Raw genomic sequence first — 13,819 nt, forward strand, 5'->3', positions numbered from 1 at the left:
ACTCATACAGGCGCAAAAGCAAGCTACTCGCATTAATACATCAACAAACTATAAGATGAATGAGTTCACTAATACAAGAAAACAAAGTATACATGTGTTGGTGTAAAAGTGGTTGAAAAAGCTCGAATATTTCTTGCGGGTTTCCCTCTCGTAGATTGCGCGTGATTTCTCACCTATCCGTGCATGGAAGCATTTCCCACTTCTTTTGACATTTTGACTGTTCGACAATTTGTCAATTTCTCGGGTAAGTTTTCAAAAAGCCGTAAGAGCCACCGTGACCTCTTACACTAATTTTCGTTTTTCTCGAAAATGAAACAAAATTTCATTTATTTTAAGTATGGGGCACTTTAAGGACGTGTAGATGAACAATCTCGAGCATTTTAATGTTTGAAGTTACAAAAATAATAATGTCAAGATAATTACTAAACCTACCACAGATCTTTTGGTAATTTTGAAAGTTGTCACATTTTATTAAAAAATCATTACAATATACTTTAGGCATCATATTACAATACTTATCCATCTAATACAATGCTGAAAGAACAGTAATACTCGACCAAAAATTTAGGAATCAAAAGGTATGACGAATTTCTGTTTGACTTGAAAACGTTATTACAGAAATCGTAATTTGTTTTCGTGTTCCTGAGTAGTAAAAAAATTGCGTAATTATTTCAGCATTTTTCAAATGTAATTACATTTCTGCATTGCCAAATTGTTTCGATATTAGGTAACTTTACTACCCATTTATTGTGACAAATCAGACACACCTTATATATTCGAAGAACTTTGGTGCTCGTCTTGCTGGACGGTTGACAGCTTGAACTGACGTTTCATTGTGTTTGAAATTTTCACGCTTCAAACAAGTCGCTCTGTTTCTGCTGCTACTTTTTCATTTATAATCAGTTAATTTGCCAATAAACGCAGAAAATTTGGTGAAAATGTGAAAAAAAGCTTGCTGCTCTTCCCGCTGGCCCTGCGGAAGGCTAATTTGGCTGAGATTTTACAAGTTAGCCATCTCCTAGTGGACTGAATCAACTGGAACCGGCCCTCAATGTTCTCCGCCGTGAAATCATTTTGTTTCTTCGAAACAGGTACGAATAGTTGCTGCTGGTTGCTACAAAAGTGTTGAGTAACAAATTTTTAAACAAATTTGTTTCTGTTTTTTTCAGGTTCATCAATCAACTCGGGAGTGCGAGAGCTCGAGCCTCGTTGCCGAGCCATGGATGGCGCAGCGAAAGTTCTAAATTCTTGAATGTTCCGCCCTGAAGGATGCCCAACACAGGAAAAGAAAATAATTTGGAAATAAATAATGCTGTGTGGAAACGCGTCTTATTCTTATTATTTCTCGAAGGGAACCATTTTTGGGCATGGGCACATCTCACTCATACAGGCGCAAAAGCAAGCTACTCGCATTAATACATCAACAAACTATAAGATGAATGAGTTCACTAATACAAGAAAACAAAGTATACATGTGTTGGTGTAAAAGTGGTTGAAAAAGCTCGAATATTTCTTGCGGGTTTCCCTCTCGTAGATTGTGCGTGATTTCTCACCTGTCCGTGCATTTTGACATTTTGCCATTTTGACAATTTGACATTTTGACATTTTGACATTTTGACATTTCGACATTTTGACATTTTGACTGTTCGACAATTTGTCAATTTCTCGGGTAAGTTTTCAAAAAGCCGTAAGAGCCGTCTTACACTAATTTTCGTTTTTCTCGAAAATGAATCAAAATTTCATTTATTTTAAGTATGGGACACTTTAAGGACGTGTAGATGAACAATCTCGAGCATTTTAAAGTTTGAAGTTACAAAAATAATAATGTCAAGATAATTACTAAACCTACCACAGATATCTTTTGGTAATTTTGAAAGTTGTCACATTTTATTAAAAATCATTACAATATACTTTAGGCATCATATTACAATACTTATCCATCTATAATACAATGCTGAAAGAACAGTAATACTCGACCAAAAATTTAGGAATCAAAAGGTATGACGAATTTCTGTTTGACTTGAAAACGTTATTACAGAAATCGTATTTTGTTTTCGTGTTCTTGATTAGTTAAAAATTTGCGTAATTATTTCAGCATTTTTCAAATGTAATTACATTTCTGCATTGCCAAATTGTTTCGATATTAGGTAACTTTACTATCCATTTATTGTGACAAATCAGACACACCTTATATATTCGAAGAACTTTGGTGCTCGTCTTGCTGGACGGTTGACAGCTTGAACTGACGTTTCATTGTGTTTGAAATTTTCACGCTTCAAACAAGTCGCTCTGTTTCTGCTGCTACACGCTCACCAAATAAAACCATATTTATGGTTATTATCATGAAAATTCGAGTTCAACCCATATAACCATTTTTATGGTTTAGTGGGTCGATCTTCATGAACACGCAAAGCCGACATTAGTCTTTTAAGACTTAAAATTAGGCTTTATCGATCCTAACCGTGTTAAGTCATTTTAAGCCTAATGATGGGTTAGTCTTAAAAAGACTAGTTTCGTTTTAGTACGAAAAAGGCTAAATTTTAGGCTTTATGTTATCGTCAAAAAGCCTAAATTTTAGTCTTTTTCGAGAATGCGAGGGGATCAGAGCGGACATAATCCAAGATGGCGGAACTTGATTAAGACTTATTTTTAGGCCTAAAAATACTTATTTATAGGTTTAAAAGACTATTTTTTAGGCTTTTGCTGGAATCGGGAGGGGATCAAAGCGGACATAATCCAAGATGGCGGAACTTGATTAAGACTTATTTTTAGGTCTAAAAAGACTTATTTATAGGTTTAAAAGACTAATTTTTAGGCTTTTGTTGGAATCGGGAAGGGATCAAAGCGGACATAATCCAAGATGGCGGAACTTGATTAAGACTTATTTTTAGGCCTAAAAAGACTTATTTAAAGGTTTAAAAGACTAATTTCTAGGCTTTTGCAGGAAATGGGAGGGGTCAAAGCGGACATAATCCAAGATGGCGGAACTTGATTAAGAATTATTTTTAGGTCTAAAAAGACTTATTTATGGGTTTAAAAGACTATTTTTTAGGCTTTTGCTGGAATCGGGAGGGGATCAAAGCGGACATAATCCAAGATGGCGGAACTTGATTAAGACTTATTTTTAGGCCTAAAAAGACTTATTTATAGGTTTAAAAGACTAATTTTTAGGCTTTTGTTGGAATCGGGAGGGGATCAAAGCGGACATAATCCAAGATGTCGGAACTTGATTAAGACTTATTTTTAGGCCTAAAAAGACTTATTTAAAGGTTTAAAAGACTAATTTCTAGGCTTTTGCAGGAAATGGGAGGGGTCAAAGCTGACATAATCCAAGATGGCGGAACTTGATTAAGAATTATTTTTAGGCCTAAAAAGACTTATTCATAGGTTTAAAAGACTAACTTTTAGGCTTTTGCATGGAATGCGAGGGGTCAAAGTGGACATAATCCAAGATGGCGGAACTTGATTAAGACCTATTTTTAGGCCTAAAAAGACAAAATGGCAGGAATAAACGGTAGAAAGTAAAATATTGTTGCATATTATCTAAATTTTTATAAAAAAATGTTTTTATTCGGAGATTCGGTAATTTCGGAATACGACAGATTCACGGATGAGTACAGCTTTAACCTGAAAATAAAAAAATCAATATTTTGAAGATGAGTTGTGAGAGTTTGATAGTTTTTTTTAAATTGTGTTCATTTAACAGTTTAGCTCAGAACTAGATTGGCGTAGTTTGACAAGTTCAATTTTTCGAAGATCTGACTTAAAGAATTTAAGAATTTAAGAATTAAAGAATAAAAGAATTTAAGAATTTAAGAATTTAAGAACTTAAGAATTTAAGAATATAAGAATATAAGAATATAAGAATATAAGAATATAAGAATATAAGAATTTAAGAATTTAAGAATTTAAGAATTTAAGAATTTAAGAATTTAAGAATTTAAGAATTTAAGAATTTAAGAATTTAAGAATTTAAGAATTTAAGAACTTAAGAATTTAAGAATATAAGAATATAAGAATATAAGAATATAAGAATATAAGAATTTAAGAATTTAAGAATTTAAGAATTTAAGAATTTAAGAATTTAAGAATTTAAGAATTTAAGAATTTAAGAATTTAAGAATTTAAGAATTTAAGAATTTAAGAATTTAAGAATTTAAGAATTTAAGAATTTAAGAATTTAAGAATTTAAGAATTTAAGAATTTAAGAATTTAAGAATTTAAGAATTTAAGAATTTAAGAATTTAAGAATTTAAGAATTTAGGAATTTAAGAATTGAAGAATTTTTTAGCTTTTTATTTTGAAATTTTCGATTTTTATTTTTAAATTTTTGTTTTTTTGTATTTTTGTATTTTTGTATTTTTGTATTTTTGTATTTTTGTATTTTTGTATTTTTGAATTTTTGTATTTTTGTATGTTTGTGTTTTTATATTTTTGTATTTTTAAATTTTTGAATTTTTGAATTTTTGATTTTTTTAATTATTGAATTTTTGAATTTTTGAATTATTCAATTTCTGAAATCTAAATTTTTGAATTTTTGAATCTTAAATTTTTTGATCTTTAAATTGTTGAATTTCTGAATTTTTGATTGAATTTTTAAATTATTACATTTTGACACACACACACACACACACACACACACACACACACACACACACACACACACCACTCATACACACTCATTCACAAACACAACCACCACCACCGTCATTTTCACCGCCACCATCGGTTGTCCACTCCCGCCTCGTTGTTCTTTTTCGCTTCCACTTTGGAATTCAATCCCCGGCGGATTGATTCCGAGATTTTCTGTCCTCTGTTGTCGCACTCAAAACTTCCTCTAGCACTCCGAAACACAACGCCGTCCACAAAAAAAGTTCCTTCCCTCCTCCATCCGCAAATAACACGGCTCAATTCGCGCCTTCCCGTCCTCCTCCACCGTACCGAGGACCGGAATTTGGGAACCCGGTAAACAGCAGACATTATCGTTCGGCCGCTTACTCACTCCTGCCGAACCTTCCGGCAGTAGAAACACAAAAACTTACCTGCAAACTGGCCAAAATCCTTCCCCGTCCGACGAACAGCAACCACCACCGGCAACTTTCAACTTATTCTGATTTGACATGTCAAATCGTGAACCAAAGTTTATAGTACAGCCTTAAATTTAGTCTTTTTCTAAGTTTTGCACTAAGTTCTAAAAAAAGCCTAAAATTTAGGCCCGAAAAAAGACTAATTTTTAGGCCTTTTTCTGACAATACTGACCGAACTTCAAAAAAGGCTAAAAATAAGTCTTTAAAGACTAATGCCGGTTTTCCGTGAATATCATGATTTTCATGAAGTTTTGAGTTCGAGCATGACGAAATATTTCACTGGTTTCAGGTGCTGTGGAGGTTGCCTATTCTCAGGCGCTCTTGGTTTTTCTTTTGGAATCCGATTTGAATTAAATTTAAGTGAAAATAAATCAACAACGAAGTCTTTATTTATAAAAGTATGTTTTAGAAAATACAATATATTTATACATATTTCATCTGCAGATCCGGCCTGTTCTGTTACCGTGATCTGAAGGAGCAGGAGGAGGACTTAGCGGTGCTGCTGGAAGTTGTTCTAGCCGCCGAGGTAATGTTCACCTACGTGCCGATTGCGTCCTTCGAGGACTGGGGCGAGGAAGCAGTTTTGTCACGTGGCCTTTTTTGTTCTCGGTCATTTCACCCTCTTCGACCTCGTCCAACACGACTTCCTGGTTGGGGTGTAACTTGCTGGCGGTACTGGTCTTGAGATTCCTGTCTGACCGGCTCCGAAAACCTTCAGTCTACCTGACCATGCATCTGCTGCTGTTGCTCTGGTTAAAACGCTGCAAATTCGTTGAGATCAGATGCGAGGATTGGCAGCAGCAAACTCTGGCCTCCATTCATTTCCGTACACTGGACCGCCGTGAGCTTCTTGGTGACATCGAATCGTAGGACGACGAATTGTAGTTGCTGCGGGCGCATAGTCGAGATCGTACACACGTCGGCGGCGGAGTTCGCAAACCTATCAAATCTGTCGTCTGACAGTTGTTCTTGGCGATGGGCAAAGGCGGAGTCGTGCCCGGTTCCATTTTGAGATCGGTTATTTGCCGGTCAAACCCGACGAGCTCAAAGTGGCGTTGGCTGTTGATCTCCGGGATGTTGGACTCATCAGAGAACCATTATTGTTGATGCGATTCTTGAAGCGATTCCGACTAGGGGGGTGCCACTTAGGTTCCGGCAGGTTTCTCGGGTTTGAAACCGCTTGATCGGCTCCAAACCCTCCAAACGCTTCGAAACTCGCTCCGAATCCGATCTGAAACTATGAACGTTTTGAGCTAAAAATCGTGAAGTTCACTCTACCGTGTACAAGCTGTCAAACTTTAATTTGCAAAACAAAACAAACGTCGTGTTTTTGTTTCCGTTGCAAAAAATCTCTAAATCGGATTATTTCTGCGCGTGTCCGTGAAGGAATTGATGTTGGAATCGGTTCCGGTAGATTGTGAGAAGGTTTGCTGAATAAGTTGGGATTAGATTTGGCAGCGATGTTCTCGTCATTTCAAATTGTTTGGACACAATAATCGTCAAGTGCATCGATTACAGGTAGTTGGGGATCAAACTGGATGAAAATCCGGCCAGTTTTGGCAGGCGCTGGGGATCACACTGCAGACGCACCGGATGGACGTGGTGGAGTCTTCGCTTATGAAGGAGTACGTAATTACCCGGATGTTGGCGTATATTTTTCAGTTAAAGATTCCTAATGTGATGATCTAAACCTCAACATAATTATATTCCTTCCCGCAGGTCATCTTGAGCCTCATCCAGAACAGTTTCATCCACAACACGGTGCTGTGCTGCTTGGTTTGCCTGTACAGCAGTCTGGGCGTTCCTGATCGCGGTGTCTGATCGCGTCTTATCTTCCTAGAAGACCCGCTGGCCGTCGCCGAACTACTCGACAGTCAAGGGTGGTGTGTACCAGGTAGCGTTCGATCTGTCCGAAACGGCAACCCACCAGTTTCTGCCCATGGAGGTTCAGCAGCAGCAGCAGCCGACTGCGACTGAGGTCGCGCCAGTCGTCCCCACCCAGCGATCTGCAGGTCGACCAAAGGAAGACCCGAACGCCCCCAAGGCCAAGTACAAGAAGGACAAAGCAGCTGCGGTGGCAGTAGCTACACTACAAACCTTTGCCGCCGCGGCAGCCACTTTTTCGTAGCAGCAGGCCCTGCTTACGTTTGCCGCAGGTCAGCAGCAGTTCACGTTCATGCCCGGCCCAAGTACCACGAGCGGGATATCCGGACACAGATGTCCATGCTGTACAATTTCCTATCTCGCGGGTTCGACGCCGAGGACGGTCAGTACATCCGCCAAAGCTATGAACATCAAACAGCACTCGACCTGGTCAGTGCGAACGCAAAGCTTCTGCAAGATATACCCGCGGGAAAAGGCCACATACCTCCATCTGTGCGGTACGGCAGCCGAAAACCACCTGAAGAACATCGAAACGGCCAAGGCCGTCACCAAGATGCAGGGTCTTCCGCGAGAAGCCCAATCGAACTAGCGCCAGCACCGAGTCCGATCTGCTCAAGTTCCGCAAAAACCAGCTCAAGTTTGCCAAATCGGCAATCCACGACTATTTACGATGGAATCGATCGCTGCCGACGAGATGGTCATCGAGTAGGTGAGCCAGGTGGTGCGCCCGTCGGTGACGGATCTGCGCGAGATCAAGTACGAAGCGATCGGCATCAGCAGCACGTACCTGTTCCGGATCGACATGGAGACCATCATCGACGCGTCCAACTATGGCAACCTGGCCCGGTTCATCAACCACAGTTGCAATGTGAGAAGATTCTGCATAGTTGAGTTCTGATTCCATTTCTAATCCTTTTCAATTCTCTTCTCTTCCACAGCCCAACTGCTACACCAAGGTCATCACGATCGAGTTGGAGAAGAAGATTGTGATCTACTCGTAGCAGCCGATCGGCGTCAACAAGGAGATCACGTACGACTACAAGGTCCCGCTCGAGGACGAGAAGATTTCATTTTATTGAGAGCAATTCTAGTTAAATACAGTTATTTTTCAGTAAGATTACAAATATAATGTGTTACCTAGCATTACAAATTTTACACCAAAATTGTACATACTTTTACAATTGGCCTGATCGATTTGCTCTCAATGAGCCAGAATCTTCTCAATATTCAAGATTTTCTAGGTAATTTCAAAACACCATTATTCCCTGCCTCTAAACACCCACTTTCACTAAATAAACGCGCGAAAAAAAGACACTTTAAAATTAAAATCACCGTTGCCCGCCTCCCCGATTGGTAGCTCCCATGATGTGCCCCAAACTACGGGTCCGTTCCGCTTCACGAATCACGACATCTACGCCCATGCCGCCACCACCACCAGTGGACTCCCTCGTCGGAGGTGGTAGTTGCTCACTGCTGGGTTCTGTTCTGTCAGCTGTGGTCGTTGTCCTCGCCAAGGCCATGCTGTCACCACCGCCTTTACCGTATGGGGTCTTGTGTATTCCGAGTGTCCTGGCCGAGTTTCTGGTTCAGCATCATGTACCGTTGGTGCAGTGGATCGAGCTGTTTCATAACTGGTACGGGGACGGCCGACTATGGATAGGACAGCATCTAGGGGTAGGGTGAAGGTGCAACTGGGACGGCAGCAGGCGAGGTCGACGCAGCTACCGGGTTGATGGATTTGTCCGACCAGTCTGCGGCTAGCCCTCGGTGACTAGATGGCAGGTAAGGGCAAGCGTTTGTGGGATTTTTGCCGTATATACTCGTCGGAAGACCGAGTCCGGCTGGACCGAGCACGTTCGCCTTTTTCAGCGAAATGGCCCATGGCATTGGCGTTACCAGAGCCAGCGTTCGCCGACGATGATTACTGGCCGGACTGTTAGTTGCTAGAAGAACTTGGCGGTTGGCTCGACTTCATGCCCGAGTACGACTGGAATCCTTGATGGGCCGGTTTAGGTTGCTGTGGCTAGAGTTCGCCGCCGCTCCTTCAGGTCCTCGGTAGCGGTCGCCGCGAAGAGGTAGAAAGCCATGTGATCAACACAAATTCTTGCTGAAGTTCGCGCCTGGCCTTGCTCGTTGGGAATAAATTACGTTGGAGTAAGCGTTGCTTATGGATGACAGCTCTGGAAAGGGAAAGAATTCATCATGAAAGGTAAGGTTTAATTATTTGTTGATCGCTTTCGGGAGGCCAGCTTTCAACCGGATACAGCCAAAGTATTCCTCGGCCCGTGGCAAAAGGTCCATCAGCTCCTTTTCAATAGCCAACATTTTAAATGAATCATTCATCATTCAGGCATAGGGAAACGGGATGGATCCTCTGCGGACATTCCTTCCTACAGGATGCGATCCGACTCGCCTTTGCTTCGCCGAGACCTGCCTCTCTTTCAAACTTTCCACTTGGTGCTCCCGCTTCCTGCGGTACTTGCTCACGATAGATTCCGGAAATGCCCTGTAGGGGACACCGCTACCAAGATCAAACCAAAGTGGGAATCATTCCCTGAAGCAGCTGCCATAGAAATTCCTCCTCGGGAACATGACATGACAATAAACACTGGCTTATCCGCGATTATCGCCAGCAACTCTTCGTAGACCGGGCCGTTCTAGTTCCTTCCGCGAACCTAATAACGTTCGGAATCGGCCACGAAAACCATCCTTTTTTCCGCGACCACGTTTGATAAATATAAACAAAACATAAACAAACAGCTTGAAGTTTCAAAACGTCAAAATCTGCACTCTCAAAAAAGTTAACCATATCTTCTTTAAAAGTTGGATCGGGTCTGAAAATTCTGGAGCCGATCCAAATCCGCTCCGAAAACCTTAAGTGGCACCCCCCTAGGATTCCGAGAACCTCCTGCGGCCGGACCGCCGAGGTCAACCATATTCCGCAGGACGTGTGGCAGATCGGCGATCGGTGCTTGCCCAGCGAACTCGGATCGGTGTAGCGCTTGGTAGTGCTTCTGAAAGTAATGCAACGGTTAGCGTCTGTTCGGTGAGGCCACAGCATAGGCACGGCTAGTTGAAACAAGTCTTACCTCATTGCTGTAGGTGCGGGTCTGGTGTTTTGGCCGGTCGGACGCGGTGTACGGCTTTTCGAAGGTAGCGATCGCAGGACTTGTTTGCTGAGCATTGCTTGCGCTGTCCGCTTCTTGTGTCACTGGTTGGACGAGGAGGTTGGCTGTTCCTACTTCTCGCTAGAGATATCGATGATTTGCTGGAAATAGGAAGTTTAACGTTAGTGCTGATCGGGAGTTACACTGAAGACGCTTCTTACCTGCTACTTGGTCAAAAATGTTCCGGATGGTGCTAAGAGAACATGCTGGCTGTAGGCGGTTGATGTGCGGGTAGACCCGGCAAGAAGGCATGGCAACATAAACTCCAAGCGCCGGTCCCAGCGCACTAGCCCACAGATGTCCGTGCGAGTCGGTAGTACTCCTGTTACGGGTCGCGTTTACCAGCGAGGCCAACGAGTTCGTCGAGTACCGAATCATTGAACTAATGTCTGAAAAGTCCGAGTTGCGGCTCACGTTGGCTCGTATGCTTCCGCCACGTCACGGATCATACCAGCAATTCATAATCGATCCACTTGATCCTGGAGTTCTGCTCCGGTTGTCTGGTTTGTAAGAAGCAGGGGTGCCGTCGAAGACGCCGAGTCGGGGCGGACGCCGAGTCGGAGAGCTCCTTGCGATTAAGCAACTGTTGCAGAAATAGATGTTGCGCCGTTGGATTATCAACCGGTGTTTGTTTTTGTCTTGTTCAGGCGCTGAGCAGTCGTTGCCGACGAATTTCGTGCAAAAGCACAGCTTGTTGACCTTGGAGAGCACTTCGTCGACCGGGTAAACACATGTTCCGGAAGTTCTTCTTCGCCTAGCATCTGCAGATCCAGCAATATCCGGTTGACTTCGTCCGCCAGCAGCAGCGGCAGATCTCCCGAGATGATGTAAAAATAGAAGAAAATTTATGTCAGATACGTGGTCAACTCCGCGTCCGAAGTGGACCAACTGCGAATCTTGTTTTCGGTGATATCCGTTGCAGATTTATCACCATACGGTACGAAAAAAAATGGAATGCTTCGTAGAATTTTGTCGCACTTCCTGGGCGCGGAATTCCGGTTCGAGGTAGGCCAACCCGTGCCCAAAAGACTTACGATCATTTTTCTGGGTTTGGTTTGGGCAATGTTTTGTAGGAGGAATCCGTCCATAAGTGAACCAGTTCCTCTTGCCAACTGAGTCAATCCGTCCACCGGTGGACGGATTTCTCCTGCAAAATGCCCAGATAACGGTGCAAACTTTTACAGTCCACCGGTGGACGGATTCTTCCTGCACAAGATTACCCACGAATCCGTCCACCGGTGGACCAGTTCCTCTTGCCAAATTGGGCAGGCAATCTGTCCACCGGTGGACGGATTCCTCTTGCACAAGATTGCCCACGAATCCGTCCACCGGTGGACCAATTCCTCTTGCCAAATTAAGCAGGCAATCCGTCCACCGGTGGACGGATTCCTCCTGCAAAAATTGCCCACAAATCCGTCCACCGGTGGACCAGTTTCTGTTGCCAAATTGGGCAGGCAATCTGTCCACCGGTGGACCAGTTCCTCCTGCAAAAGATTGCCCACAAATCCGTCCACCGGTGGACCAGTTCCTCTTGCCAAATTAAGCAGGCAATCCGTCCACCGGTGGACCAGTTCCTCCTGCACAAGATTACCCACGAATCCGTCCATCGGTGGACCAGTTCCTCTTGCCAAATTGGGCAGGCAATCTGTCCACCGGTGGACGGATTCCTCTTGCACAAGATTGCCCACGAATCCGTCCACCGGTGGACCAATTCCTCTTGCCAAATTAAGCAGGCAATCCGTCCACCGGTGGACGGATTCCTCCTGCAAAAATTGCCCACAAATCCGTCCACCGGTGGACCAGTTTCTGTTGCCAAATTGGGCAGGCAATCTGTCCACCGGTGGACCAGTTCCTCCTGCAAAAGATTGCCCACAAATCCGTCCACCGGTGGACCAGTTCCTCTTGCCAAATTAAGCAGGCAATCCGTCCACCGGTGGACCAGTTCCTCCTGCAAAAGATTGCCCACGAATCCGTCCACCGGTGGACCAATTCCTCTTGCCAAATTAAGCAGGCCTGCCCTATTTGGCAAGAGGAACTGGTCCACCGGTGTGACGGATTCCTCATGCAATCACTGCCAAAAAATCCATCTTCCAGTGATTGGTTTCCAACTCCAATAAATCCGTTGCAAAGCCAGTCCTCCGGGGAACCGACTGCTCTTGGCCACCTCTGCCACTTTCGACGGAATTCGCTTACCTGATCCAATCCGCGAACTACCTGTATCAGAAAACTTGAAAGAAATGACAAAATGAAAGGTTTCAAAAAGTTTGCAAAAATTTCGCTAAGTCCAAAATCCCACTTTTGGCAGTTCGGCAACTCGATCTCATTTTTTGGTGATTTTCACCATTTTGCGAGTTCGCGAAATCACACTTTTTCGAGTTCGCTTAAGCGAACTGCCAAAAGTGCGATTTCTGAACTCCAAAAAGTGGGATTTTTTGTAACCGTGCACTTTTTTCATTTATAATCAGTTAATTTGCAAGTAAACGCAGAAAATTTGGTGAAAATGTGAAAAAAAGCTTGCTGCTCTTCCCGATCCCGATTTTACAAGTTAGCCATCTCCTAGTGGACTGAATCAACTGGAACCGGCCCTCAATGTTCTCCACCGTTAAATCATTTTGTTTCTTCGAAACAGGTACGAATAGTTGCTGCTGGTTGCTACAAAAGTGTTGAGTAACAAATTTTTAAACAAATTTGTTTCTGTTTTTTTCAGGTTCATCAACAAACTCGGGAGTGCGAGAGCTCGAGCCTCGTTGCCGAGCCATGGATAGCGCCGCGAAAGTTCTAAATTCTTGAATGTTCCGCCTTGAAGGATGCCCAACACAGGAAAAGAAAATAATTTGGAAATAAATAATGCTGTGTGGAAACGCGTCTTGTTCTTATTATTTCTCGAAGGGAATCATTTTTGGGGGGTGTATCCCATTTGGCATAATGCCATTTGGCATAATGCCGTTTGGCATAACGCCATTTGGCATAATGCCGTTTGGCATAATGGAGTTTGGCATAACGGTCATTTGGCTTAATGGCCATTTGGCATAATGGTCATTTGGCATAATGATATTAAATTTTCAAAATTATTTCAATTCCATAGACTGGGATCAATCAGCACTACAGTTTGAATGAGGACAGCAGTTTTTAGTACATTTTAAAGCTTGACATTTAGAAAACGATGCACTTTTTTGAATGTTACAGAATTTATAACACTTCTTCAGTTCTTCAGGTAGCTTACTTGCCCACTGAGAATTTTGGCTCGAGCCATGAGTCGATCTGGTTCGAGATCGAGCCCGAATCGAGTCGAGGCTCAAGCAAAATTCTTATTGGGTGGTTACATGAGAGTAGCCTGCCTCAATATTTTCTGCAGTAGCAGCAAGTGCTGGCCGAAGATCTTAAAGAAAAAGTTGAAGTTTTCAGCGGTGGTGTTATGAAATCTGTAACATTCTTAATATTTGACGGATCTTTTCGCACTCTTCGGTTCCCTGGTTGTTCCTGGGTTGCTCCCTGGAACACGAACTATGAGGTCATGAGGTTGATGAAAAATTCAATAATCATTAAGGGCGAGATTAAGGGACTAAAATCTCAAAACCAAAACGCACCGATTATACGGGTTTAAATCCCATTTAAATTTCAAAGTCAAAGCGCCAGGTCCTGTCACAATCAATCAAGCTCATATTTGGGATTCGGGCTTAG

At 42.7% G+C, this 13,819-nt stretch overlaps 1 protein-coding gene and 1 long non-coding RNA gene across 6 annotated transcripts; both read left to right on the forward strand.

The window, feature by feature from the left end:
- Window positions 1-205: 205 nt before the first annotated feature.
- Window positions 206-8,119, forward strand: LOC6042145. Of its 5 annotated transcripts, XM_038255634.1 has the most exons (4): window positions 206-244; window positions 6,606-6,712; window positions 6,807-7,839; window positions 7,910-8,119. In XM_038255634.1, exons 3-4 carry the CDS (start codon window positions 7,305-7,307, stop codon window positions 8,098-8,100), a joined length of 726 nt encoding a protein of 241 aa, XP_038111562.1. In that variant the 5' UTR covers window positions 206-244; window positions 6,606-6,712; window positions 6,807-7,304; the 3' UTR covers window positions 8,101-8,119. The 5 variants fall into 5 exon arrangements, with proteins under 5 accessions (XP_038111562.1, XP_038111563.1, XP_038111564.1 ...); XM_038255635.1 differs by lacking the exon at window positions 206-244 and adding an exon at window positions 6,399-6,512 and having other exon boundaries at window positions 6,606-7,839; XM_038255636.1 differs by lacking the exon at window positions 206-244 and having other exon boundaries at window positions 6,407-6,748.
- Window positions 8,120-12,570: 4,451 nt separating this feature from the next.
- LOC119767315 lies at window positions 12,571-13,003 on the forward strand. Its single transcript, XR_005277449.1, has 2 exons — window positions 12,571-12,767; window positions 12,846-13,003. It is a non-coding gene; the product is annotated as an uncharacterized LOC119767315 (long non-coding RNA).
- The last annotated feature ends 816 nt before the right edge of the window (window positions 13,004-13,819 follow it).

This window comes from Culex quinquefasciatus, chromosome 2 (genome assembly GCF_015732765.1).
Source record: "Culex quinquefasciatus strain JHB chromosome 2, VPISU_Cqui_1.0_pri_paternal, whole genome shotgun sequence".
Taxonomy (NCBI): Eukaryota; Metazoa; Arthropoda; class Insecta; order Diptera; family Culicidae; genus Culex; species Culex quinquefasciatus.